The sequence below is a fragment of the Trachurus trachurus genome (assembly GCF_905171665.1).
Source record: "Trachurus trachurus genome assembly, chromosome: 1".
NCBI lineage: Eukaryota > Metazoa > Chordata > Actinopteri > Carangiformes > Carangidae > Trachurus > Trachurus trachurus.
The window spans coordinates 37,398,513-37,426,058 of NC_139891.1; the positions used below are offsets into that span (position 1 = coordinate 37,398,513).

A 27,546-nucleotide genomic window follows, 5' to 3' on the forward strand; every position below is an offset into this window, starting at 1 on the left:
CTATGTTCCCGCCCCTCGCCGCGCCTCATTGGCTGTCGCCTCCCCCCTGATGACGCAGAGCGCTGCCATTGGTCGAGCGCCGCTGTCAATCAAGCGTCAAAGCTCGAGCTCCCGCCTCAAGCCTGTTTTGGCTCCAGTTTGACCCATAGATGACAGGAACATAGGAACAGAGAATAGAATAGAAATGAATAGATTAGAATATAATAGATTAGAATAGAATAGATAGGTCTATACTTAATATATATATTTATTTATTTATGTCAGTATTTCAATTCAAAAAGTGAAACTAATACATTTTATAGATCCATTACACACAGAATAAAACATGTCCTGTCTTTATGTTTATGGCTTACATTTAATGAAGACCTAAAATTCAATACTCAACTCAACTCAACTCAACTCAACTTTATTTATAAAGCACTTTAAGAGCAGCCTGGAAGCTGGAACAAAGTGCTGTACACAAGTAAAAATAGAACATAATAAAAAAACAACAATGTAGAAACAGTAAAAACATAAGACATAAAAAACAATATATTAGACACTAAAAACAATACAAATGTTAAAACAATAAAACACTAAATCAACACACAGAGACTCTCAATATGTCATAAAATGTGAATATTACAAAAGACCAAAAAAACACACAAAAAAACATTTTTAATATGGAAGTGTCTGCCTTCTGAAAAGTATGTCCATCTATATGCACTTAATACTTGTTTGGGGCTTTTTGACACTTGGACTTTTACATGATATTCTACATTTATTGAGATGCACCTGTATACACGCATGTATATAATATATACACATGCGTTTACAAACTCAGCGATCAAGGTCAATGCATCATTATAGTTATAGGCAACCTGCAGTTTCTGTATGCTTGCTTTCTTATAGTTAAACCACAGGTATGTAGTGTACAGAAGTGTACAATAGAATAGAATAGAGAAATAATAAGGTAACTTAGAACAAATAAAATAGGCTAGCAATAGTAAATAATATATTTATCCCACTGCACGACTACCTCATTGTTTATTGCACCACAACCAACTGATCACCTTTAATCCACTGGCCACTTTACTAAATTATATCTGTACTGTATGTGTTCTCTGTTGTGTTGTGTTATTGCTCAGCTGTTGCTGTCCTCATTCTGTATCTTTATATATATATATATAAATATAATATGTGTGTGTACAAGCGAGTGGATTCCTTGTATGTCTGCACATACTTGGCAAATAAATGTGATTATGATCCTGAAAGAACTGCAGCTAAAACAGCAGTAAATGACACAAAATAAAGACAAAATAAAACCGCAATTGTTTTATTTTTTAATTAATGGCTTTATTGTAGACGGTTCAGAGTCATTAATTTAAACAAGATTATTATGATGATTAAAAAATACAATATAAGTCTCATAAACAATACATACTGTACATTATTGCTCCGTTTCTATGAGGTCATACACACATACACACACACACACACATACACAACTGCACAAATGTTTTAGGCACGTTAGATATTTACAGTCTTATCATAGTCTGGGTCACATGAGGAGACTGAACTGACTAAAACCGGTGGTCAAGAACTGGAGAACTGGAATATTTCATGTGAACTTCATCAACTAAAGATAATAATAAATAAAAAAATGTTAGTGCCTAAAACTTTTGCATAGTCATGTATGTGTCTTTTATTTTTCAAGTGATGTTCAGCAACACAAATCCTCCCAAAAACCAATAAAGGAAACATCAGAGAAACATTAATAATACTGTATTAAATGAATGTTGTGCCTGAGTTTAGTGTTTGTTTTCTCTTTGAGCTGTTTCCTTAGTGATAAATGAGAATAAATAAATCAAATATAACATAAATATCTTGGTGTTGTTGCCTGCAGAAGCTCAACAGGTACAGCATCATTATTTACTGTTGATGATGTAAAATATTCTCCCACAATGCACTGTGCAGAGGAGATAAGGAGCGGCTGTGTTATATTAAATAATAAGAACATGATGATGAGTCCAAGGGTCTCCTATGACAAAGGCCTGAGGTCGTCTCTGCAGCAGATGGTTTAAAAGTCTCACGAAACAACCCTTTAATTTAGAGGCTGTTGATTATGTGATAACGTCTAGAAATATCCTAGATTAGAAATAACGGCTCATTTCACAGGAATGTGGAGAAATATAGACAAGAAATAATGACCGACTGCAAGAGAAGAGAAAGATTCTGGCCTTTCCCAAAAAAATTCAAAGCATGAAAAGCATCTGTAGTCTTTTGTCTTCATGAAAAAACTGACCGTTATTTCTAGGGCGGCTGTTTCTTGACATTACTATGCAATTAATTGTTATTTCTTGGCATTATCAGGTAATAATTGTTATTTCTTGACATTATCGCGCAATAATTGTAATTTCATGGCTATTTCTTGACATTATCATGTAGTTAATTATTATTTCTTGGCTATTTCTTGACATTATCATGTAGTTAATTGTTATTTCATGGCTATTTCTTGACATTATCATGTAATAATTGTTATTTCTTGGCTATTTCTTGACATTATCAGGTAATAATTGTTATTTCTTGACATTATCGCGCAATAATTGTAATTTCATGGCTATTTCTTGACATTATCATGTAGTTAATTGTTATTTCTTGGCTATTTCTTGACATTATCAGGTAATAATTGTTATTTCTTGACATTATCGCGCAATAATTGTTATTTCATGGCTATTTCTTGACATTATCATGTAATAATTTTTATTTCTAGGCTATTTCTTGGCATTATTACGCAATTAATTGTTATTTCATGGCTATTTCTTGACATTATCATGTAATAATTGTTATTTCTTGGCTATTTCTTGACATTATCATGTAATAATTGTGATTTCTTGGCTATTTCTTGACATTATCATGTAATAATTGTTATTTCTAGGCTATTTCTTGACATTATTATGTAATAATTGTTATTTCTTGGCTATTTCTTGACATTATCATGTAATAATTCACATTTCTTGGCTATTTCTTGACATTATCATGTAATAATTGTTATTTCTTGACATTATCATGTAGTTAATTGTTATTTCTTGGCTATTTCTTGACATTATCATGTAGTTAATTGTTATTTCTTGGCTATTTCTTGACATTATCATGTAGTTAATTGTTATTTCTTGGCTATTTCTTGACATTATCATGTAATAATTCACATTTCTTGGCATTGTTACGCAATTAATTGTTATTTCATAGCTATTTCTTGACATTATCATGTAATAATTAGGGCCACGGGCAATCGCACCGGGCACTGATCCCTACAGCTATGAAATAGCTGCAGGGACCAGTGCCCGGGCTTCGCCCGGGCACTACTGTTATTGTGTGGATTTTTTCTTATTAGTGTGACTGCTGAGCAGTCACACTATTGTTCTTCTGTTTGGCCATTTTCTTCCGCCTTTTTACGGTCTTCTTCTAGTCCTTCATACTTTGTGCTATTTCAACAATTCATATATCAAAACGTGCAGCTTTTTCAGGACAATATTGCTATTATTTTTCTCTTTTATACTATTTATACTTTTTCAAATATTTAACTTTTTAGATGTTGACAGTGTGCAGATCATTAACAGACAACAGTCTTCTTCACAACTCCACTGTAGTGTAGGGATTAGGGTGGCTGCTTGCCAACCCCAAGGTCACTGGTTCGAATCCAAGGGAAGAACTCTTGTTATGTTATGTTGAATTCTGCTCTCCTCCCCCACCTTCAATTGGTTACAGGTGTTTGTTATCTCCTTGATTACTCATACCAGTTTGCAGCACATCATCACATTACAATGAATGACAACAGTCTTGAAAACAGTGTGCTCTCTGTAGCCGAGTGGCAGAGTAAAGGTTTAGTGATCATATGGTCATGGGTTCGATTCCTGCCTCAGTCATTTCGCATCATTGCTTGACTATTGATTCCAATTATTCAGCTGTCATTGGACAGTCTTTGATTCCTCATAGTATAAAGCTCATTGTAACTCAGGTTCTCTGTGGCCATATGGTTAGTGTGTTAGGTGTTGTGCTATTTCAACAATTCATATATCAAAACGTGCAGCTTTTTTTGAACTTTATCGGCATTACTTTTCTCTTTTTAACTATTTATACTTTTTAAAATATTTAACTTTTTCTGCCACGATTCCTTACTTTTTTTTTTAAGCAGAAGCCAGTGATCCTCTTATCAAAGGTTTTCTTTACCCCTCACATACTGTCTCTGTCTGTAGCCTAGTGGTTAGCTTGCTGGTCTGGAGACCTGAAGGTTGCTGGTTCAAATCTTGCCTCAACAACAATTATAGTGCATTATTTTCCCAGTTGTCCTCTGTTGACTTCTGATAACTTGCTTCATGTTGAAACTGCTGCTCTCAGCATGAAATTCACAGAAATTTTCATTCTAAGTCATTCAAGCTTGACTCTCAAGCTTTCTTGGTGTTAACTGTGTGTGCACCGTGGCCTAGAGGCAGAGTGGAAGTCTAACGACCATGAGGTTGTGGGTTCAATTCCGACCTTGGTAAAAAATTTGTGTGGTGATCACTGCTTGCACTATTTGCTAATTCTGCAACAGCGTTCAGTTGCTGTCAGCAGTCACACCATTTCCATTCTTGGAAATGCTTTTTCTAGTTATTTTTCCACTTCCGGCCAACTTTCGGTTCGCTACTAGTCCTGCAACTCGAAGAGTTGCAGGCCAAATTATATATCAAAACGTGCGGCTTGATTGGGATCGGTGTGCTATTACTTTTCTCAACAGTATACGAATTTTTCGCGACGTAAGTCGCGAAAAACCGTGCAAAATTTTTGCATTGAAATGAATGGGACGGGCGGGAAAAAAAGAGCGAAAAAGACCAATCATTGGAGTTTAACAAACGTCTACTGCTCAGGCATACTTTCACCTAGAGACTCCATTTAAACTTTAAACAGTAGACACAAGTCTTGTGTATTGGCGTATTACTCCACGTTTTGATAGGTCATATAGTTTTTGATCAATCCCTGATCAATGACCATGATCATTTTTGGAGAAATTATGAGATTATAATGGGTGTGTATTGCACGGAATGTTCGTGTCAGAGTGGGTGACATCATCGGTTAGAGTGGGAGAGATGCCAGAAAAACTCCAGATTTTTTCTCTTTCCAAACTCGGCCCGGCCACAATTTACACTCTACACACATAATTTTTTCAGAATTTGTAAGACAAACTTGTCCTGTCACTCATCATCTGCTCAAAATATCAGAGAGACTTACAGAATTTAAACTTGGAGCCTCTAAGTGCGGCCACGTCTGTCTCTGCTCCTCATTGACTCCAATACAAATATTTTCTGAGAGAAGCAGAACGGCCTGATGTTTTAAAACTGCCAGCGTCGCCAAAATATTTACTGTAGAAACACCAAATCGTACCAAAATTTTCAGTAAGTCCTTAGAGCAACGTTGATCTGTGTTTTGTTCTGATAGGAGTTACCGTTTTGTCATGCTGAGCCTAAATGTGAGACCGGTGCAGAGGCAGAAAATGGCTCTTTTTCTCCACGTTTCTGTCTGTCTCAGCCTGCGGGGGCCCCTATCGCCGTGGTAACCTCTTTGATCCTCAGGCCAGAGCTCGTTAACTTCATAAACAATCCACCTGGCGCTCGTTTAAATGTTTATAAACACCGACACAGCTAAATCAGACTGACACAGGATGCAGCTACTAACTAACTATGTGTCAAGTCAGTCACACACACACACACAGACTCTAGAGCCAGCTTCATGTGATTACAGTCACACACACACACACACACACACACACACACACACACACACACACACACACACACACACACACACACACACACACACAAACACACACACACACACACACACACACACACACACACACACACACACACAGGTAACCTAATGTGGTTACAGCTCCTCCATATCAGTGCTTATAGAAAGATGATCATGTGTCTGTCTGATCAGCTCTGTCTTGACCTTAAGATCGTGGGTTTGATTCCCATGTTGACAGAGATGGCACAACCCGCAGTAGCTCCCGTGGCCCATTCAAAATTTCCCGAGAGGAAATTTTCTAGTTGTTATTTCTAGGCTATTTCTTGGCATTATTACGCAATTAATTGTTATTTCATGGCTATTTCTTGACATTGTCATGTAATAATTGTTATTTCTTGACATTATCACGTAATTAATTATTATTTCTTGGCTATTTCTTGACATTATCACATAATAATTGTTATTTCTTGGCATTATCACGTAATTAATTGTTATTTCTTGGTTATTTCTTGACATTATCACGTAATTAACGGCCTGTAAATTAAAGGTTTGCCAACTGATTATTGTAAAATAAAATAAAATAAAACGGTAAAAAATAAATGAGGGTTCTGTGTGATGATTCCTGACTGTTAAATATTCAGTTAAATATGAAGCTTCCTCTTCCTCCTCAGTGGTTTGGCGACTGACGTCTTAACATGTGATGACATCACTCTTTCTCCTCCTCCTCCTTCTCCTCCTCCTCCTCCTGCTTTTCCTCCTGCTGCTCCTCCTGCTGCTCCTCCTCCTCCTTCTCCTGCTGCTCCTCCTGCTGCTCCTCCTCCTGTCTGGTGTCGGCGTCATGCTCGCTGTCCTCTGAGTAGTTGTCATGATCGTCTGAGTAGTGGTAGCTGTCGTCAGAGTCGCGCCGTTCGCCGTCTGAGCGTCGACCGTGTTCGTCCTCGTCTTTGTCCTCGTCCTCGTCGTCACGGCGCTTCAACGAGGCCTCGTCCTCCTCCTCCTCCTCCTCCTCCTCCTCCTCTCTCCCTCGTTCCTTCTCCTCAGCATCATCGAGGTCGTCGTCGTCGTCGTCGAGGAAGACCTTCCTGTAGTGAACGGGTAGATATCCCATGTCGGCGTCATCCTGGTCGCTGAGGAAACACACAAACACGTCGCTCAACGTCACTGTCACCGTTTATTTAGATTAGATCAAATTAGATTAGATTATACTTTATTTCATCCCCGAGGGGAAATTCGTTCGTGACAGCAAAAGGAAATAAAACAGGACAAATAATAAATACACAATTCATAAAAATACTTTAAGAAGAAGAAGACAAAAGAAGAAAATGCTACGGTGCTCTCTACCTGCTGGGCAAAGTAACAGATTAAAAAAGTGCTTGCTGGTAGACAACTATGGATAAAAAAACTATTTGAAGTGCACAGGAGATTTCAAAAAGAAGTGCGACAGACATTACAAATTAAATAATTTAATATATAAAACAACATTTTCACTTTTAAATAACGGCCTCAACATAAATATATCTGTTTTATAATCTGTGTTTACTGTTGTGTTGTCTGACTGTTTTTCAGTGCAACCAATGGGACAAATTTGTGCAAAACTGTCCACAGATGCTTTTTTTAAATGTGTTTTTATGTTTTCTTTTTTATTTTATTTTATTTAATTCAGTTTATTTGATAGGGACAATGCAGGTTAACATAGTGACACTTCCACCCATTACAAACAAGTCAATGTGACTGATGTTCTGCAGACAGAGATTATAGCTAATGCTAGTTTCCAACTCCGTCCCTAGTTAGGCTTTTAGTAGGAAAAAGAAGGTAAGAAGAAAGACATCAAAATTACATACAACACTATAAAATGTACAATACATCTAAAATCATACCAAGTCATGACACATTAAAAATGCATACAGTTCTGATTTTGTTTCAGCCAGATTTTAACCTTTGTATTAAAAATTCTAATGTCTCGGGTTAGTTTTATTTCGGTCGGTAGTGAATTCCACATCTGGGAAGTGAACCCTTTATAGAGAAGGCTGATTGCCCAAAGGAGGTCTTCTTACGGCGTGAGATTTTACAGTTGCCACTTGCCGTACCCCTGGTGATCCTATCACTATTTTGTCTTCTAAAACGACTGCACAGCACATCTGCAGCCAAGTTCTGCAAACATTTAAAAACCAGTTTGACAGATGAAAATTTTAAGAAATTGTCAAAACTAAGCAAATTATACTGCTTCAAGATGAGACAGTAATGCCACTTTATTGGTTTCTTGGCCATTATTTTTATGGTTTGATTATACCGAGATGCAATTGACTTAATTGTGGTTGGAGAGGCCTGACTCCACACTGTAACACAATACGACACATATGACTGTGTCCCTGTAGATGAGTGCCAGACGGAGACTGACCTGTGTGTGTGGTCGCTGAGTCGGCCGTCGCCTCCCGACTCGGCTGCTTTGCTGCTGATGAACTCCTGCGTCAGGTCGCAGCCCTGCAGCGCCTCCACGTAGCGCTTCTCCGCCGCCTGCTTGGCGTTTCTCTGGAAACAGGAAAACACACGTCAAGTCACAATCATGTCAATATGAGACAATAATGACGATGAATAAATAGAAATAGGAGGTTATTTATCCACAAATGAACATGAAAGGACCATGAAAGGAAAGCAACAAGAGGAATATATAGAGATACATACAGTATACCTGTACATATTCCAAAGAAGTGGAGAGAAGTCTGAACTTATTTACCCTCTGATTACAAAACCACCTCATATTTATAGATTCCTCTATAATAACTTATCATATCATATTACATTTCTAACTTAAGATATATTTTCATAAACATATACATACACACATTTCATATGATACATTATTTATGAGAAATATGATCTCAATGTGGATATAATATCAATATTTATATGAATTTATATATATATATTCAATATATTCAGAGTTTCATTCAATATATTCAAATATTAATTTCCTTATAATATTATATATATATATAAAGCTGATACAACTGTTAATGATTTTATTTAAGTTGATATATGTCTCCTGTTTTACTGTCTTTGAATCTGTTGAGTCTTTATGTTTGTTTTTATTATCATCATTTACATATGAAACATTCTCAAGTTTTTTTTTATTTTTATTAATTTCTATTATTTTATATTTTATATATATTTTATCTCTGTCCACTGAGCTGATGCAACACAACACATTATATAATCTCACCTTTAGTTTGGTGCTAATGAATCAGTTCATTGTTGTTAAAGTTTCTAGAATGAACCATAGACTGTAAAAAGAATGGACGTAGCACCGTGACGTCACCCATTGGTTTGGGGGAGTCTGTTTTGTACCGCTACTACGGGGGTTTGAAGCGCGCCATGTTGGATTTGACTTGCCATATTTGGAGAGGTGCGGCCGTTAGCCGGCCGAGAACCCGCCCACTGGCCTCGAAGCAGCGGTCGCCGGACCTGTCACTCAACGTTTCCGCGCCCTAATTGGCCAGCATTTTAAACCTAATAACAGTAAAACGGTAGAGTTTAAAAAAAATTCACCCCCCTCAGAGTGTGTGCGGGGGTAGAAACTATCGGACACCAGGCTTTTAACATGTTTATTGAGGATGTAAAGTCTGTGATTTTAACATGGGGGTCTATGGAGAATGCTGCTCTCTGACACCAGCCCCCAGAGGAAGCCGAGGGGATTGCAGTTTGTTGAACGCAGAAGTGACTTCACTTCTCAGACCGACAACTGCCCCCTTGGTCTGAACCTAAACTCATAAACGAGTGTTTGTCTATAACAACAAGAGGAGGATCAGTTGTTTGTTGTTTGTGTTTATGGGCTGTACGTTATTGATTGTATTGATGGTATTTGAATTTGAATTTGAATTTATTAAAGGATAGCCCCTTGAGATGTAGCATCTCATTTTCAAGGGGGTCCCTGAACAAGCATATACATAGAACACACAACATCAACAATACACTACATTGTAGACATACATAACATGACAATACAATACAACAAATACAGACATCTTGCTCACACACTCCCACATACCACCCCTACCCTCCAGTAGGAATAACGAAATAACAAAATGGTCGGTGATGGGTGATGGGTGATGGGTCTGACCTGAGCCACCTGCTCCAGCAGCAGCGGTCGTCCCTTCACCCGCCGCTGCATCTCCTTCATCTCCTGCTGGAACTCCTTCCTGCGCTGCTGCTCCTGCTTCCTGAGGAGGAGACGCAGAGTGTGAGGACAGGTGGGGGGGAGAGGAGGAGGAGATAAGGAGGAGGATAGGAGGAGGTGAGGAGGAGAGGAGGAGAGGAGGTAGAGAGGTGGAGGAGAGGAAGAGATGCACAGCGTGAGGGAGGAGGGTGGGTAGGAGGAGTGGGAGGAGAGGAGGAGGACAGGAGAGGGAGGAGAGGTGGAGGAAGAGTGGGAGAGGTGGAGGAAGAGTGGGAGAGGTGGAGGAGGAGGAGAGGAGGACAGGAGGAGGAGGAGGACAAGGAGGAGGTCAGGAGGAGGAGAGGAGGAGGACAGGGAGGAGGAGAAGAGAAGAGGAGGAGGAGGAAGAGGAGAGGTTGAGGAGAGGAGAAGAGGAGAAGGAGGAGGAGGACAGGGAGGAGAGGAGGAGGAGGAGGAAGAGGAGGAGAAGAGGAGGAGGAGGAGGAGAGGAAGAGGAGGAGGACAGGGAGGAGGAGAGGGATTAGATGGAGGAGATGAGGAGGAGGAGAAGAGGAGGACAGGGAGGAGAGGAGGAGGAGGAGATGAGAAGGTGGAGGAGAGGAGGAGGAGGAGATGAGAAGGTGGAGGAGAGGAGGAGGAGGAGGAGGAAGAGGAGGAGGAGGAAGAGGAGGAGGTGAAGGAGGAGAAGAGGAGGAGGTGTTACCTGAACTCCCTCAGCTTGCTGGTGTTGGTCTGGGCCAGGGCGATGTGGGGGTCGTTGGCCTGCGCCCTCCTCAGCACCTCCTTGTGCAGCCTCCTCTCCCTCTGCTTCTGCCGCTCCCTCCACTGCTCCTCCTCCTCCTCCACCCTCCTCCTCTGCTCCAGAGCCCTCCTGCTCACACACACACACACACACCGGTCACAGGAGGAGCAGGAGGAGGAGGAGGAGGAGGAGTCCAGGGTCCAGGAGCTACACCTGGCGGCTACAGCTGAGGATCATGGGAAATGGAGTTCTATTAGGACTGGACTCAAAACCACATACTGTGTTAGTTTGTACTGGAAAGACCACGTTTCCCAGAATGCATTTCTCTGCACTTGTCACTCGTACAGTTGATCAGCTGTTTGTCTCAAAACAGAAACTTCTCCTGACGCCTCCTCAATCTACTGTCTGGACTTGTGTAAGGAGGAGGAGGAGGAGGAGAAAAAGAAGAAGGAGAAAGAGAAAGAGAAAAAGAAGAAGAGGAAGAAAAAGGAGGAGAGAAGATGAAGAAGGAGGAGGAGAAAGATGAGGAGAAAATGGAGGAGGAGGAGGAGAAGGAGGAAGAAAAAGGAGAGGAAGAAAAAGGAGGAGAGAAGATGAAGAAGGAGGAGGAGAAAATGGAGGAGGAGGAGAAGAAGGAGGAGAAAAAGAAGTAGAAGGAGGTGAAGAAGGAGGAGAAAAAGAAGATGAAGAAGGAGGAGGAGAAAGAGGAGGAGAAAAAGAAGCAGGAGGAGAAGAAGGAGAAAATGGAGGAGGAGAAGGAGGAAGAAAAAGAAGAAGGAGGAGGAGAAGAAGGAGAAAACGGAGGAGGAGAAGGAGGAAGAAAAAGAAGAAGGAGGAGGAGAAGAAGGAGAAAACGGAGGAGGAGAAGAAGGAGGAAGAAAAAGAAGGAGAACAAGGAGAAGGAGAAGATGAAGAAGGAGGAGAAGAAGAAGGAGAAAACGGAGGAGGAGAACAAGGAGGAAGAAAAAGAAGGAGAAGGAGGTGAAGAAGGAGGAAGAAGGAGAAAGAGGAGGAGAAAAAGAAGAAGGAGGAGGAGAAGAAGAGGAAGAAAAAGAAGGAGAAGGAGAAAAAGAAGAAGAAGAGGAAGAAAAAGGAGAAAACGAAGGAGGAGAAGGAGAATCAGTGTCTCTGGTCTGATTCCTGCTCTCGACCTTCAGGTCACATCAGTAGAGAACAAACTAACAGGAAGTGGTTCTGAATCCAGCCCAGCTCTAAACAGGAAGTGGTTCTGAATCCAGCCCAGCTCTAAACAGGAAGTGAGGGAGGATGGCGGTTACCACGGTACCTCACGGCCTCGTGGCGTTTCTTGGTGGCGTCCGTGCCCTTGGCGGGCAGCATCTCCAGGCTGCCGGACAGAGACGAGCACAGACTGGAGTTGGGGGTCCGGACCCCCCCCGACCCCGACCCCGTCCCCCCCCCCGCCGGGCCGGTGCTGAGGTAGGGCCAGCGCTGCGGCCGCGGGCTGCTCTGCTCCTTCTGGATGTCGGCCAGGACGCGGCCGCGGTGCGAGGGGATCTGCGCGGTGCGGAGGTCGAAGGGCTCGCAGGACGTGGTGGGCTTCACCTCCTTCCTCCGCTCCAGCTGCTTCTGGAAGCGCTGGTAGCTGGCGTTGAAGTCCGGCACCTAAAAAAAAATTAAAATAAACCCAAATCAGGGAAGGAAGGGAAAAAGAAAAGAAAAGAGAAAGAATGATTAAAGCAGAAGTAAGCGATCCGGTCGTTTTCGCTAATGCTGCGTTCCAGGCAGGCTTTTGAAACCGTAAATTACAGCTTCAAGTCACAACTTACGACTTTGTAGCGTTCCAGGCAACCCACTTGTGTTTCTCCGACCTGTTTTATCTGTGAAAGTCACTATAACGGCCACTCGTAACTTCTGACCCGTGAACTCCTCGTCGCTACGTCACCACATTCACGGCGTTCCTTGGCTGCACACACAGCCCTGCATGCCGTTCTCTCTCCTCATTGGATAAAAACTGTAGGATACGATAAATGTTTTCTCTTCGGCTCAGAGCAGAGCAGAGTGACTGACAGACCCGTGTTTCAGTCCAAACACTCTATGTAAGTGATTGCTGTCGGAAGATAGAACTATTTAAGACTTATATTAACACAAATATATCACTCACTTCTGCTTTAAGACTTATATTAACACAAAAATATCGCTTACTTCTGCTTTAATTAATTGATACCCCTCCAGTCCTGCCCTCCTCCCACCCTGGAGGTCTTGGCCCCCGGGGCAAAGCTGGGGGTCTAAAACAATGTTACCCCCTATCCTTTCTTACGAGACTATTTCACTTCTTCCTGTCTCTCATCTGTCTCTTCCCCCTTGTCTCCACCTCCATCTCATGCTTCCATCGCATTCTCTCATTCCCTCTGCACTTTCTCTGCAATCTTACACAAGATGTCATTCACACATGTGCACGCACACGCACACACACACACGCACACATGCACATGTACATACACACTCTCACAAGAGAAAAATAGCCTAAACCTTTCCCTACCTTTTATTCTTAATTTTCGCATTCTATTTGTATTTATTTCTTATTTATTATCATATGTATATAGTATATACAGGGTATAAAATTAACTTTTTGACCTACCTGCCAATGGCAGGTAGCTCAAAAATTTTACCGGCCAAAATATGTTTTCACCGGCCACTGGACTGCTCACAACACAAAGTCATTAAAATCAGCAGTGTTTTCCCCATTGCATTATATTTAGGCAGCTGCCTTAACAATAGGCCTACACACCTGCCTCCTAAACGAAATTGGTGCAATAAATATATACAGTATATAAAAAAATATGTTTAGATTAGCTGATGGAATGACAACAGACATTACATAAATAGGCTTTCAGAGGAAGATATAGTGATGTGAGTTTTGAAACTTGGCCTACATTTAATTCAGACTGAATAAGTGGTGTGAACACAGGTTTTTTTGTTGTTGTTTTTTTTTTTTAAATGTAGATTGCCTACTGTTCATCCTACAGTAGCCTATAGAAGGATGCAACTTTCTTTTGAAATATCAAACAAAGAGAACTATGGACTGTGGAAGTTTGAATAGCCTAAATACAGAAGTTATCATGACGTGAATCATATGTTGCGGTAAAAAAGAAAAAAGAAAAAAAAAAGACCGTTGATGGTGGAAAGGCTTTACGGGCGGGGGCTGCGGGGGTAGCCTATACTTTATGGCCCAGAGTGTCACTGACACTGTCGAGCCCAGTGTTTGTGTTTTGATCACAGACGAGAGTGGCAGAAATTCAGAGTTTCACCTGATCACGGGCAGAGTCGGCACCTCTTCACAGGATTGCGAGCGGGGTGATGCTGCATTCAAGTGAACTCGGAAATACGAGAGAAACCCGGTCCCGTATTGATGCAAAACAGGACGGGGTTATTTAATCTGCAAATACGGGATGATTCCATATTGTCGGGGACATGTGGTAACCCTGGTAACCTTACCTCTCACCATCGCGATGTGTCGCCACATAAACACTTTACCACAAACTAAGGTCGCTCGCTTCTGACCGCCTCCTCTGAATGACCGACTGAACGCGAACGTTACAGCAGCAGAAAACTTGATACATTTTCTTAATGTTGAATCACGGAGGATAACGAGGGACAACTCTGACATTCGAAACACAGTCAGTAGATCTCCTGTAGCTGTAAACTGTTCGTTTCACTGTTCAGCATTTATGATGACAATTATATAGTGAAGTTGGCATATTCCAGCTGCCGGCCAATGGCGAGTGGCCTAATAATTTTACTCGCCAAATCATATTTTTACCCGCATTTGGCGAGTGGCGGGTGCTAATTTTAAACCCTGAGTATATATATACAGTATATGTGTCTTGTTTTGTTCTTGTCTCTTTTCTGTTTGCCTATTTGAAGTCTTGTTGGTATGATATTGTTATTTGTTAGTCACCCACGTTGCACCCTTGTAGTTTGTCTGTAGTGACTGTATGTCTTTACACTATAGAGAGCCTAAGCGGAAGCAGGAAGTAACATCGCCATGGGACCTCAACTCTGAAAAACTATCCATGCAAGTGAACAGGACTGAAAGTTTTATTTCGTGATCCGATTGAATTGTGCCATGAGAAAAAAATATGTCCTCTACCTGTTTAAAACATCACGTTTCATGAAGAGAAATCAGCAGTTTGTTGTAAAGCTATTGTAGAATAAAATTCAGAAGAGTCCATAACCAGAAAGACTACAAGTCGCGTAGTGACGTCACACACCAAATGCCGCCCTTTCCCGTGTCAGTTGGTGATGTATTTTTTGTGGGACACCAGATCTGTAGTCTGTAGAGCGTCTTCACACTAAATACATTCTTCTGTTGCCGTTTTACAACAAACTGCTTTTTTTTCTCCGGATGAAACGTGATGTCTTAAACAGGTAGAGGACATATTTTTTTCACATGGCACAATTCAATCGGATCATGAAATAAAACTTTGACTCCCGTTCACTTGCATGGAGAGTTTTTCAGAGTTGAGGTCCCATGGCGATGTTACTTCCTGCTTCCGCTTAGGCTCTCTATAGACCTTTTCAGAGAGTATAAACAAAGACAGGTGTGGCTCATTAGAAAACGCTCTGCTACACTAAATGGAATGGAGCCTTAATTAGTATCCTTGGTAACACCTGTATTTGTTTATACTCTCTGAAAAGGTCTATATGGCACTATTAAAAAAATAAATAAATAAATAAAAAAATAAAAAGAAGTCCGGCACCTCCTTGTTGATGGTCGGCCGGTGGGTGAAGTCTCCTCCTCCTCCTCCTCCTCCTCCTCCTCCTGCGTCCTCCTTCTTCCTGCGGTCGCTGAGGCGGCGCTGCAGCATGCTGGTCGGCATGGCGGCGCTGTGCAGCAGCTCCTGCGCTCTCATCTGGATCTTGATGGAGCGGTACAGCTGCTCCTCCTTCGCCTGCTCGCCGGACGCCGCCGCGTACACGGCCTTAGGCACCGGCTTCGCCCGGAACGGTTTCACCTTGTCCTGGCCGCACGCCGCCGCCGCCTGTGTTCAAATGTAAATTAATCATCAACTATTTTGATAATCGAATAAATCAGTTTAAGTTTAAGAGAAAAAAAGTCAAAATTCTCTGCTTCCAGCTTCTTCAATGTGAATATTTCTGGTTTCTTTGTTCCTTTATGACAATAAACTGAGTTTCTCTTTGGTTTGTGGACAAAACAAGACATTTGAGGACGTCGTCTGGTGGTTTGGGAAACACTGATTGACATTATTCAACATTTTTTAACATTTTATTGACCAAACAAGTACCGTAACTAATCGATTAATTATTTAAAAAATCAACAGGTTAATTTCAAAGGAGGTTAAATCGAAAGCAACTGGACTTAGTTATTTGTCTAGGAAGAACAGGTTAATTGATAATGAAAATATAATAGAAGTTGAGCCATGGTTAACTTTAGGGTAATTAGCTATGACGCGGTTTTGCAGCAACCTGTCAGAATAGAGACGTCCTTCGACTGCCTTTTTTTTTTCTTTTTTTTGTATTTCGGCTCCCCAATGACCAGCGCGATCGAACTTTGACGTCAGTCACGTGACGAGCGACCGAAGCTACTGAAAATATTTGACGCTTTGGAAGCGTTTGGTGTGAACGCACAGTTACATTTATTTCACACTTCAAAAATAGATAGAGTAGGCTTCACCAATGGTTTCTTGAAGTTTTACCAGAAAACTTTCTTCTTTTTTTTACTGCTTTTTCTAGATTTTTTTCCCCACTTTTTCTAACAATTTTTTTTTAACTTTTTTTCTTTTTTTTTTAGAATTTTTACCACTTTTTTTCTAGAAATGTTTAAATGTTTTTGGAGACATTGTACCACAAGAAATTTCTCTACAATATTTCCAAAAATCTTCATCATTGGCCGCAATTTGAAGGTACATTGACTAAAAAAGTAAGCAGGAGAAGAAGGCCCAATCCCATTTCTCTTTTTTACCCCCTACCCATTAATAAATAAAACAACTCTTCGTTTTACAACTTGACATACCCCTCAGTTTGAAGTGTGCCTCTGAAAAACCTTCGTTTGAAGGGTATAAACAAAACCCTCTGTCCTAACGGGAATCGGGACGCCCCTAACCCTACACGTGAACGTGCAAAACGGAGGGGTAGGTGGTGAAATGGGATTCAGCCGAAGATGAAGGAGAAGAACTCTTACATGTTTCTTCTGCTCCTTCTTCAGACGCTCCCGCTCCAGGAAGCTGAAGGGCTTGGGGACGCTGCGTTGCTGCTCCTCGTCTCCTCCTCCTGCTCCTCCTGCTCCTCCTGCTGCTCCTCCTCGTTGCTCCCGGATGTTCCTCCTCCTCTCGTGGTACTGCTCCTGCAGCTCCTCGTACAGCGGCAGGTGGACGTGTGCGGGGACGGGGCTGGCGTGGAACTTCCTCTGACACTCGCTGAGCTCCTCCAGCTGCCGCCGCAGCTCCGCGTTCTCCACCTCCATCTCCGAGCGTGTCTTCCCGCCGTGCCGCCGCCGCTCCGCCTCGCGCTGCGTCATGTGGAACGGTTTGGGAACGGTCACTCGGTGCTTCCAGCTCTCGCCCGTCGCCATCGTCTTCTCCTTCTTCTTCCTCCTCCTTCTCCCGGCGTCGCCCCCGGCCGGCAGGTTGTTGAGCGAGGACGACAGCGCCTGCTGCGACAGCCGGAAGTCCTTCCACATGTTCTTGATGTGTTCTTTAGGGGAGAACAGCAGACCTTTCTCCACCTAGGGGTGCAGGCGATATGGCAAAAATATTAGGGCTGGGACGATATGCTTTTCTCCCGATTAGATTCTTCTACGATTTTTTGGATGGCGATTTGATTTAAATTGCGATTCTACAATATTGCCGATTCTCTCGATTTTTAACTCATTGAGTGCCAACCACGTAATTTCTCGTTTTTCGTTCCCATGCGTTGAGTGCCGAAAACGTAATTTTACGTTTTTTGCTTTTTTTTTAAATTATGAAAATAGACACTTTAATACACATTATATGTAAATTTGGGGACTCTACGACGAGGAGAACTGAAATAGATGAAGATCAAAGTCACATGACAGCTCATGATCTGGAAGTTTTTATCATAACTCGGCTTCTGCAAACGAGTTCTGCATGCAGATGCAGCAGCTGCTGCAGCGCAGCTGCTCTGCTCTCACCCGCGCTGCTGCTCCAGCTGCTCCAGCTGCTCGGAGCTGAACCAGGAAGCTCTCAGCCGACAGTCCCGCCCGGTCTTCATCTGGAGCAACACCGTGTCCTCCCCAAAGTCCTCCCGCGGTAAAATCTGATGGTCTCTGGGCCAAAGCAGACCGGCATCACCGACCCGTACCACAGAAGGACCGCGACCACCGGCGGGACCGGTCTTCCCGAGCCGCGGTGGCCGACTGACCCTCACCCTCCGCGGCGAGAAGCTGTGACACGGCACGGTGCGTCTGTGTTATTGTTGTTTAGTGGCGCCCCCCCCCGCCCCCGATGGTGGTTTTGTGAATAGAACAACAATTGTTGTATATATTTATCTTATACGAGCCCTTTGATCCAGAAATGCGAGTGTCAGAAGAGCGACAGACACAAACAGCGCACCTTTCATAAAAGACGCTGTATCTCCTTTTCTAGAAAAAAAGGAGGGATTTTGGTGAAACCCAGCCATGTTTAGCTTGACTTTTCTCAGGAACAGAGGCACGTAGAAACAAACGGTTTGTGGCCACTTGAAGCATTAAGGTAAACCTTTCAATTGAGCCACAGTATGTGTTGGTGGCAATAATATAGAATACACTGTGGCTCTACATAAAAAGTCAAAAATGGTCTAAATTGCCGGTACACTTGACTAAAACTTTGGAAAGGAGCGCGGCACTCAGTGAGTTAATCTGCATTTTTAACATTTATCTGCACACAAATACTGTAGGAGCCTATAAATTAACATACTCCATTATAAAGTGAACTTAAACCCTTTTCAAAACCTGTACTCTCTGTATGTAAAAAAGGCGAACAAATGCACATTGCACAATATTTTTTAAAAGTCAAAAAAAAAAAAATCGATTTTTGAAAAAAAAATCGATTTTTGAAAAAAAAATCGATTTAAAAATCGTCAAAAAAGATATTGCGATATTTATGTGAATCAATTTTTTCTCCCACCCCTAAAAAACATCATATCACGATTTTTTTTAAATGAAGTCACGATTTCGATTTCATCACGATCTTAAATCGAAAAAAGAAAAACAGACAATTTAGGCCAAAGATCCTTTCTGAACAGATTTGAATCTAAATAGTTGCAGTTTTGCCAACATGTGCAAACAACGTAAAACATAGTAAAAGGTAAACAACAACACTCTGATAAAGTGGACTCTTGCAACATAAAAGGTAGCTTTCAATAACAATTTTCGTTACATTGTTCAATTATGATATTGTCTATTGTGTCGAGTCGTTTAACTTTTGGCACATTTTGATATTTCTTGTATCCTTGTGTATTTCATGTCTCTTATTATGATGCATGTGAGGGAAGGATGTGCGTCAGAGCCACTCCCCACTCCTAATGAAACTTTTTTCTTCATCAGGGAATATTATAAATAATAGACCGTCAATGTTGATCTATTTTTGTGATATATCGACATGTTATTTCTGTATTTCCGATATTGGATATGTGACTTTTGATAATATTTCTCTGAATGGGAGTCAGTGCGTCACTCAGCCACTCCCTATTTAAAGATGGCTCTCAGCCTCTATCTAATGTTTGCCTGACGAAGGTCTGTTGGACCGAAACGTTGCAATAAACTATCCATTAAGCAAGTTGTTCAGTGTGCGGGACTCCTCTCTCTTTCCATTATCGGTACGGACCTATGGATCCCAGTCCTACGCACCTGAGAAAATAGATGTGCGGAGACGCTTCTTCACTAATAAACATGAAAGTAAAATATCAATGAAGACATTACTGTTTGTTTTATTCAACAGTCATTTTAACAGGATTTTAAGTATCAAAACACTAAATAGCTGATTGAAAAGGGCCAAATAAAGATACAAACTAAAGTAACTGTTGTTTTCTCTTTTAGCAAACTTTGCAAATGTCCTTTGTTTGCACTTTGCAGCGTAGAACTGCAGTTTATAGAACGAGCCCCAGACGATCCTACGATCTCTGCACTTTGGCAGATGGTCTACACGCTCTAATCCTTCACCATCTAATATCACCGTATCGCCCAGCCCTCTCTCCACCTCGTTGCCGCCGCCGCCGCTTTCCTCCTCCTCGTACGACTCCTCCGACTGTCCTGAACTCCTCCGCAGCTCCACGGCCGAGTGAGACTTCCTCAGGCGGCGTCCAGCTGCTGGGCTGATGTTGCACCACGGCAACCTGAGACAGACAGACAGAGAGACAGAGAGAGAGGACGATTAGTCCAGTCATTTTATGAAAAAAGGTTAAACAAATTGCAACAGAAGCAAACTCAACTGATTTTGTATCCTCAACATGTCCTGAGTGAGGGAAAAAAAGCCCAGAAGAATCCCATTAGGGGAAAGTTTAGAAAAAGTCTGAATGGAACCCATTTAGGCTATCAGGTGTTGTATGTATGCAAATTAGCCATACGTAATTGGATTATGCACTGTTTGCTCATACTAAGGGGGCAGTTGTCGGTCTGAGAAGTGAAGCTCACTTCCGCGTTCAAAAAAAAACTGTAATCCCCTCTTCTTCCTCTGGGGGCTGGTGTCAGAAGGGAGCAACTCCAATTGAGCCCCATGTTAAAATAGCGACTTTACAGCTTAAAAAAACATATTTACAGCCTGGTACATTTTATTTTTTTGGTCTCAACCGATAGTTTCTACCCCCGCACACACTCTGAGGGGGGTGAATTTTTTTTAAACTCTACCGTTTTACTATTATTAGGTTTAAAGTTCTGGCCAATCAGGGCGCGGAAACGTTGAGTGACAGGTCCGGAGACCGCTGCTACGAGGCCAGTGGGCGGGCCCTCGGCCGGCCAACAGCCGCACCGCTCCAAATATGGCAAGTAGAATCCAACATGGCGCGGCTCAAACCCCCGTAGTAGCGGCACAAAACAGACTCCCCCCAAACCAATGGGTGACGTCACGGACGCTACGTCCATTCTTTTTACAGTCTATGGCTCATACCTGCTCTACTAAGGATGTGTCTATCTTGAAAAATTGCAGTCAGCTTGAAATTTAAAGTGGTTTCTTGTGGGTTGACCGATGGAGTCAACTCATTCCAATTTTCATGCCGGTACCACCACAGCAACTTCATATACATGTGCCGTCAAAACGGTGGAATTTATGCAAATGTATGCAAATGTGCTCATGTTAACAAAGAATTTCAAAAAACTTGTAATATTTTTTGTTTGTCTTAATGTAAGTAATCAACTCAGTCATTTTCATGGAGATATCTAAAAGTTATAAATTTTACCCTATTCACAGGAGAAAAATAATGAATAGACGTATGAATGGGCTATATTATTTTTTCTAAACTTTCCCCTAATGGGATTCTTCAGGGCTTTTTTCCCTCACTCAGGACATGTTGAGGATACAAAATCAGTTGAGTTTGCTTCTGTTGCAATTTGTTTAACGTTGACCCCTTTTTTGGCCTACAACAACTAGATGACTCATCGTCCTTTCAGGAGCATTTCACCACATGTCTGCTGTTTCCTCCTCCTCCTCCTTCTTTGTTTTATTCATAAACGTGAAACTCTTGAAACGCGCTCTCTGATTGGCTGGATTTTCCCTTCAGGCTGCCGTACAAACATGGCGGCACAAGATGGCGACGCTCTCTAAAGCAAGACCCTTGTTATATGAATTATAAGGCTACGAAAACCAAACAGATTTTATTTTATAGCGATTAAACACTTACACTAATATATTCATGGGGAGTAGATTCAGATTTTAACAATAACTCTTGTTAATTATTACACACTGGACCTTTAAGTTTATGTTTATGTTTATTAAGATCCCCATTAGCGTCTGCATAGCATCCGCTATTCTTCCTGGGGTCCAAAACATACATGGAGACAATAAAAGAATACACATTCACACTGGACAATATATACATAGACATAAAACAACACAAACAAATAAATACAGACAATGTAGACCACATAGACAAATACAAAACAATACACAGTCTACCCTAACAACATTACATACATTCAATACATGAGAATGGGGCAGGTGGCTCAACGTACCCCCCACAGCTTCTATATTGACTAAGTTTACTACCTCATAATGTAGCTCATAGATACCACAGCTTATGTATGAAACAAAATGATAATTATCTCTTTTGGTCTAAACACAATTCTCATGGAACTTGTGATCGACTTAATTCACTTTCAAGAGTCAAACTACTGTACTCATGTGGTTCTTACCTTCACAGACTGCATGAAATGAAATGATGCCTTCCTCCTAAATGTGTGGTCACATGGCACATGCTCAGTTATTCTGTAAACTATAGAAACTGTCAGCCTGTGAATAGTCTCATTTGTCCAGGTCATCGTTATCCCCAAAGAAATTTAAATCAAACGCAACTGGACTTGGTTATTTGTCTAGGAAGACATTTCACCTCTCTATAGAAACTGTCCATTTCTTTGTGTGGGAGCAAACTTACAAACTCAGCAGGAGATCAACTACTTCTTTCCCTCTCTGTGTATATAATAATTTCATATTTTAATTAGTTTGAGGAATCAGTGGGTTAAATTTGAGCTGCACAAAAGTTAAATTAACCATATATTTGTGATAATCTACCACCCTCCTGGAAGCTCAACAACCGTCTGGTCTCCTGTGGAAACTCTTCTCAGGCTGATTTGTGGATTATCCAAAGTCAACAGGACGTTATGTCCAAAAATAGTTCAGTTTCACAAACACAAACGAAACATCACGTCAGAGCTTTAAACATCACAAACAAACTCTTTATCAGAGATGGACAGACTACTCCACCCCAGTACTTTAAGTAAAAGTAAGAGTAAGAGTACATTTCTTATTTTCCACATCAATGAATTAGCCTACTATAATTTTTTCTAAATGAATGTAAGGAGCTTTTAACTCTTGTTTCTGAGAATGAACTCTTTGAAACCAGCTGCACTGATGTGCTGCTTTTAGAACCACAATGTTGTATAAAGCAGAAGGCTGCAGAAACACCTATAATAAAATAAATGGGATCATAAGAGGACAGCAATTGTCATTTTCACGACTCGCGGTCTAGTTTTGAGTTGACAAACGCAGTCGAGAGCGAGAGCGTGGCTACTTTGGCTCTATCCTTATGGAGAGGGATGACGTATTTCCGCTTTTACGTAGATCCCAGTGGAGAGATGCACTGTGATAGGTTTCACAGCTTGTGTCCAATAGGATTTTAGAAAAAAAAAAAAAAAGAGCAGACCTGAAAGTAACGAGTACTTTTCAGCCTTCCTAGAAATTAAAGCAGCAGTAAGCGATCCGGTGGTTTTGGCTAACTTCCTGTCAGCAGATGGAGTTAGCAGTCCCCGCCCTCGTCCCTACGTCACCACATTCAGGCGCATCCCTTGGCTGCACACACAGAGAGGACTGCCCCTTTATGCCGTTCTCTCTCCTCATTGGATAAAGGTTGTAGGATACAAGGAAAGTTTTCTCCTGGGCTCAGAGCAGAGCAGAGTGACTGACAGACCCGTGTTTCAGACCAAACACTCTATAGAAGTGATTGCTGTCGGAAGATACAACTATTTAAGACTTAGATTAACACAAACATTCACCTTACTTCTGCTTTAACTTGAGTAAAAGTAGAAATATTTGTCTTGGAAATGTATTCAAGTAAGAGTAATAAGTACCAAAGAAATCTGAACTATGACAGTTGTTATGTTATGAAAATGTTCCTCTAGCTCCATCTTCAGGCCAGGAGGAGGAGGAGGAGGAGGAAGGTGTAAATAAACACAGGCCCAGTTCCAATCCGACCCCTCACGGACTCACTGACTTAGAGGCGCGTTCACGGGAAGTCCGTGAGAGTGTGAGGGCTGTTCCTTTGTCAGATCATCAAGTCAGTGAGTCAGTGAATGAGCCCTTACTGCCCCCTTACCGTAAGTCAGCACCGATGCTGACTTTGGGTAGGGGAATTACCCACAGTTCATAGCGTTGTGAAGTCAAACACATGAGATGCCGTCAGAACGCGAGTGTTAAAAAAAAAGAAAAAGAAAAGTAAATTAACACACGTAGTCAGAGAGAGCTCCGCCGCTCTCTTTATTGTTAATGGACAGGAGCAACAACCAAAAAAAAGAAAGAAAGGGAAAAAAAAGAAGAAGTTTACTGTCAGTATTAACGTGCAGTTTGTGATTATTGATGATGATTTGATCAGATCTGATCCAGGAATATTTTGTTTTGAGTCTGCCTCCCTCACACACCTTGTGCGTGTTGAAAGTACAGTAAATTATCGGTCCAAGGGCGGAGTTAAAAACATTTTGTTGTCAAAGTAACGTGTCGTGAGAGTGGGTAAGTGCTGTTCCATTCATGTTTACAGCATCTGGACCCTCACAGACTCTCACACTCTGTCACTTAGAGCTGACGTCACTTTAGTCAGTGAGGGTTCAGGGCCGGAGTCTTTAGGGGGCGGATTGGAATTGGGGGATTGTGTTAACTCCATGAAATCCCAGAGACAGTGAACACACCACAGTCCTGACCTGAGAGGCCTGATTTAATTATATTCACCCACCTGTGTCCAACGCCAATGCCACCGCCAACGCCGCCCGTGTCCGGCGCGGCCACGTCCAGCGGCTCCATGAACTTGAGCTCCAGCTTCCTGCGGTACATGCTCTCCAGCTCGGCCATGGTGCGGAGGTGAGCCTTCTTCAGCTCCTCCAGCTTGCTGTAGTACTCCTCATTGGAGAAGAAGATGTCGCTCAGGTCCAGACGCTCCCTCGCCGCCGCCGCCCTGTAGTCGCTCAGCAGCAGGTGGTGGGAGGGGCCGGGGCCGAGGCCGGGGCAGGGGGGGCCGCCCTTCCCCACCAAGTAGTCCACCTCATCACAGAAGTCAGAGCCCGAGTCCTCGTACTCCAGCTGGACGGGGCAAGGAGAGGTTTCCAGACAGAGAGAAAGAAAGACAGAGAAAGAGAGAAAAGAGGATGAGTATGTGAGGCTGCAGCTCTAGGATGGTGTTCCTCCTCCTCCTCCTCCTCCAGGTCTAAGCCTATTATCCTGCTGCACCAACAACCTGCATGGGCCATATGGTGGAAGCTATAAGCTCAGCTAACACACACACACACACACACACATCTCACAATCTAGTAGTGGAGAGACGGAAGTCCAGGAATAGTCAGAGTCACCACGGCAACAAGTTACACAGGTCAGATAAATAAATCCCTTCGCTCAGACCACACCGACCGTGACCTGAAACTGTCACCAGGTCCAGACCAGACCAGACCAGACCTGAACACAGAGAGGGTTTTAACAACACGCTTTATTTACATTTCTACCAGGTATAATCTATATGTTGTTAAAGTGCTGCAATGCCCAGAGAAAATGCAGATTTTTACTATGAATAGGATGAATAAATGATAAATAAATCAGTGGGGCAATCACTCAAATAGAAAATGTGCAAAGGACGTTTTAGAAAAGGAATAAGAAGGAGACTGGAAACACTACAACACTGCACTGATTCAGGATGTAGGCTAATGAAGCATTAAAACCACTTCAAACTCAGCTTTTTAGCTCTTTATCATCTGATCCTAATATTGTGTTTATTTCAGCTGCACCAGGAATCCAAGTAATAAGTCAGTTTTATTTCATGAATTTATTTAGTAGAAAACAAAATTTTCTAAAGCGATTTGGGGCAAAATTACACACAATTAAACTGTAGTAGAAGTTTTAACTTGACACTATACAGGCAACCCCTGTATAGTGGCTGGTGCTTCGGTATTAACAGGAAATAAAACATCACATACATGATATTTGAAGCTTTAGAGGCCTAATACAGTATGTAATATTAAAACAATTCGACCTGATTAAAGATAGAGTAACCAGTAAAACGTGTTTAGTAAGTTTTAAACCAGTATTTTTGAGTGTTTTCGTCGTGTTTTACCTCCTTCTCGTAGTGCCGGTTGTCCAGCTGAGCCGAGGCCGCGTAGGGCAGCACTCTGTCCCGCTCGTAGGACGCCAGCGGCGCCTTGGTGTGCGGGTCCACCGGCGTCTTCAGGCACGAAGTCACCAGCACGTTGGTCCGGTGGGGGTTCGCCATGAGCCCCGCAGAGGGGAAAACGGTCCGTTAAAAAGTTAAAATAAATAAATGAAATATTAATATTAATAATATGAGTTTATAAGTTGTTAAAGTGAAAAGAAAAGCTGTTGAATTAAAGAGAACCGTTAACTCAGCGCCGCTAACAGGCGAATACTGTCTGTCTGTCTGTAACCAGGCAACAGGTGAGCTCAGCTGCTTAGCAACGGAGCAGCAGGAGCCCGGCGCGCGGGGGGCTGAAACAGGAAATGGGGGGGTCTCCCTACAAATTAAAAGCACAGAACATAGACCCATATCTGTCTGTATCATTTGACTGTTTAAAAAAAAAAATGAAATTAATGTTTGAAAAATTTAAAATTCCTGGTCTAAATCAGATATAAATTATTTTATCCCCCAAAAAAATGTTAACTTTTTTTTTTTTTTTACTATACCGGAAACAGACGGGAGATTCTGACAGTTGACCCAGTTTCACACGTGGATATAATTTATTGAGTAATAATAATAAAGCAGAAACAGGGGGATTTGTGTGTGATTAAAAAAAATCAATTTCCTGGCTATGAATGACATATCAACAAACCCTTCTGTAAAAAGAAGCAGGATATAGAGAGGAAGATATGTGGAAAGTTTGGTGAGTGTAGGTACTAAGGGAAATGGGTATTTCATATCTTGGTGTGTGTAAGAAAAACTCATTTTTGAGAAACCCGCCTGAAAGTTGTAGGCTATTGTATTGTACCATTAGTAATAGACATCCTAAACACATGACTGATCACTGAACAACACAGCATGAAGTTGTTCATATGAGATGAACACAACTACACACATAGGCTACAGTGTAGTACTCTGTGTAAAAGTGTGAAACTTTTAGTGAATTTATGAGGAATTTACTGACGTAATCAGGCTAAATGAAGTAAAATAAACAATTAACTGTGTGTTATTAATGTTTTAGCCTATTGCCACTAGTTTGAAAGAAGACATGTTTAGGAAGCAAAATATCACAAAATCGACCAAGAAAAGGGAAAAAATTGCATTTTGGGGGGTGATGTCTCGCCTTAAATAGGACAAAAGCCACATAAAAATGAATAAATACTGAACGACTATGCAGCAGTGCCAAGTCTGACCCTAACAATGCCTGTTAAAATATCCAACAAAAGACGTTGTTGGTGGTTCAGTAGAGCAGGAAGGCATCAGTAGTATAAAAAAGGACACTATCCACTTACATGATCCAAAAGCCTTTGATAGATCTAAGCTTTCTGAGAAAGAAGAACCTGGACTCAGTCTTCTTCAGTGAGGCCTGGTTTTTTTTTTTTTTTCCAGTTTAATTTATTGTGCAGATGGACATCAAGCTATTTATATACTTTTCCACTGATTCTCAGCACTAAAAACTAAAATGTTGCTCTAAAAAGACTCTTGAGAAACACTGCCCCAGATTGCTGCTGCAGCTGTAATACTCCCTCAGCCCAGCGGGGGGCGCTATCCAGGGCCGGCCCTGTACATCTGGGGGCCCTAAGCAGGATAAAATTGGGGGCCCTGCCTCACAGTGTATATAGCCTATGTACCATCAAATATTCATAAAACCAGCTACCGTATGCAACCCTTGCATATTTTATTGTACCTCTATCAACATGATGGCAAGCAGATAGTTCACATTACTAATTGGAGTGTAAACTCTTAAAGCTGTCTAATTGCACTTGTCATTTTTTCTTCTACTTTGTTTTTG

General features: G+C 41.7%; 1 protein-coding gene across 1 annotated transcript; it reads right to left on the reverse strand.

Annotated features, from left to right (window-relative positions):
• On the reverse strand, positions 1-25,832 carry fam161a (FAM161 centrosomal protein A; the record flags this gene model as incomplete). Its single annotated transcript, XM_083980628.1, has 11 exons — positions 1-82; positions 6,528-6,893; positions 8,165-8,295; positions 9,884-9,983; positions 10,644-10,811; positions 11,968-12,305; positions 15,404-15,685; positions 16,846-17,388; positions 19,859-19,994; positions 24,312-24,655; positions 25,677-25,832. The coding sequence occupies 11 exons, from the start codon at positions 25,830-25,832 to the stop codon at positions 1-3; spliced, it is 2,646 nt and encodes an 881-aa protein (XP_083836754.1).
• Between the last annotated feature and the right edge of the window lie 1,714 nt (positions 25,833-27,546).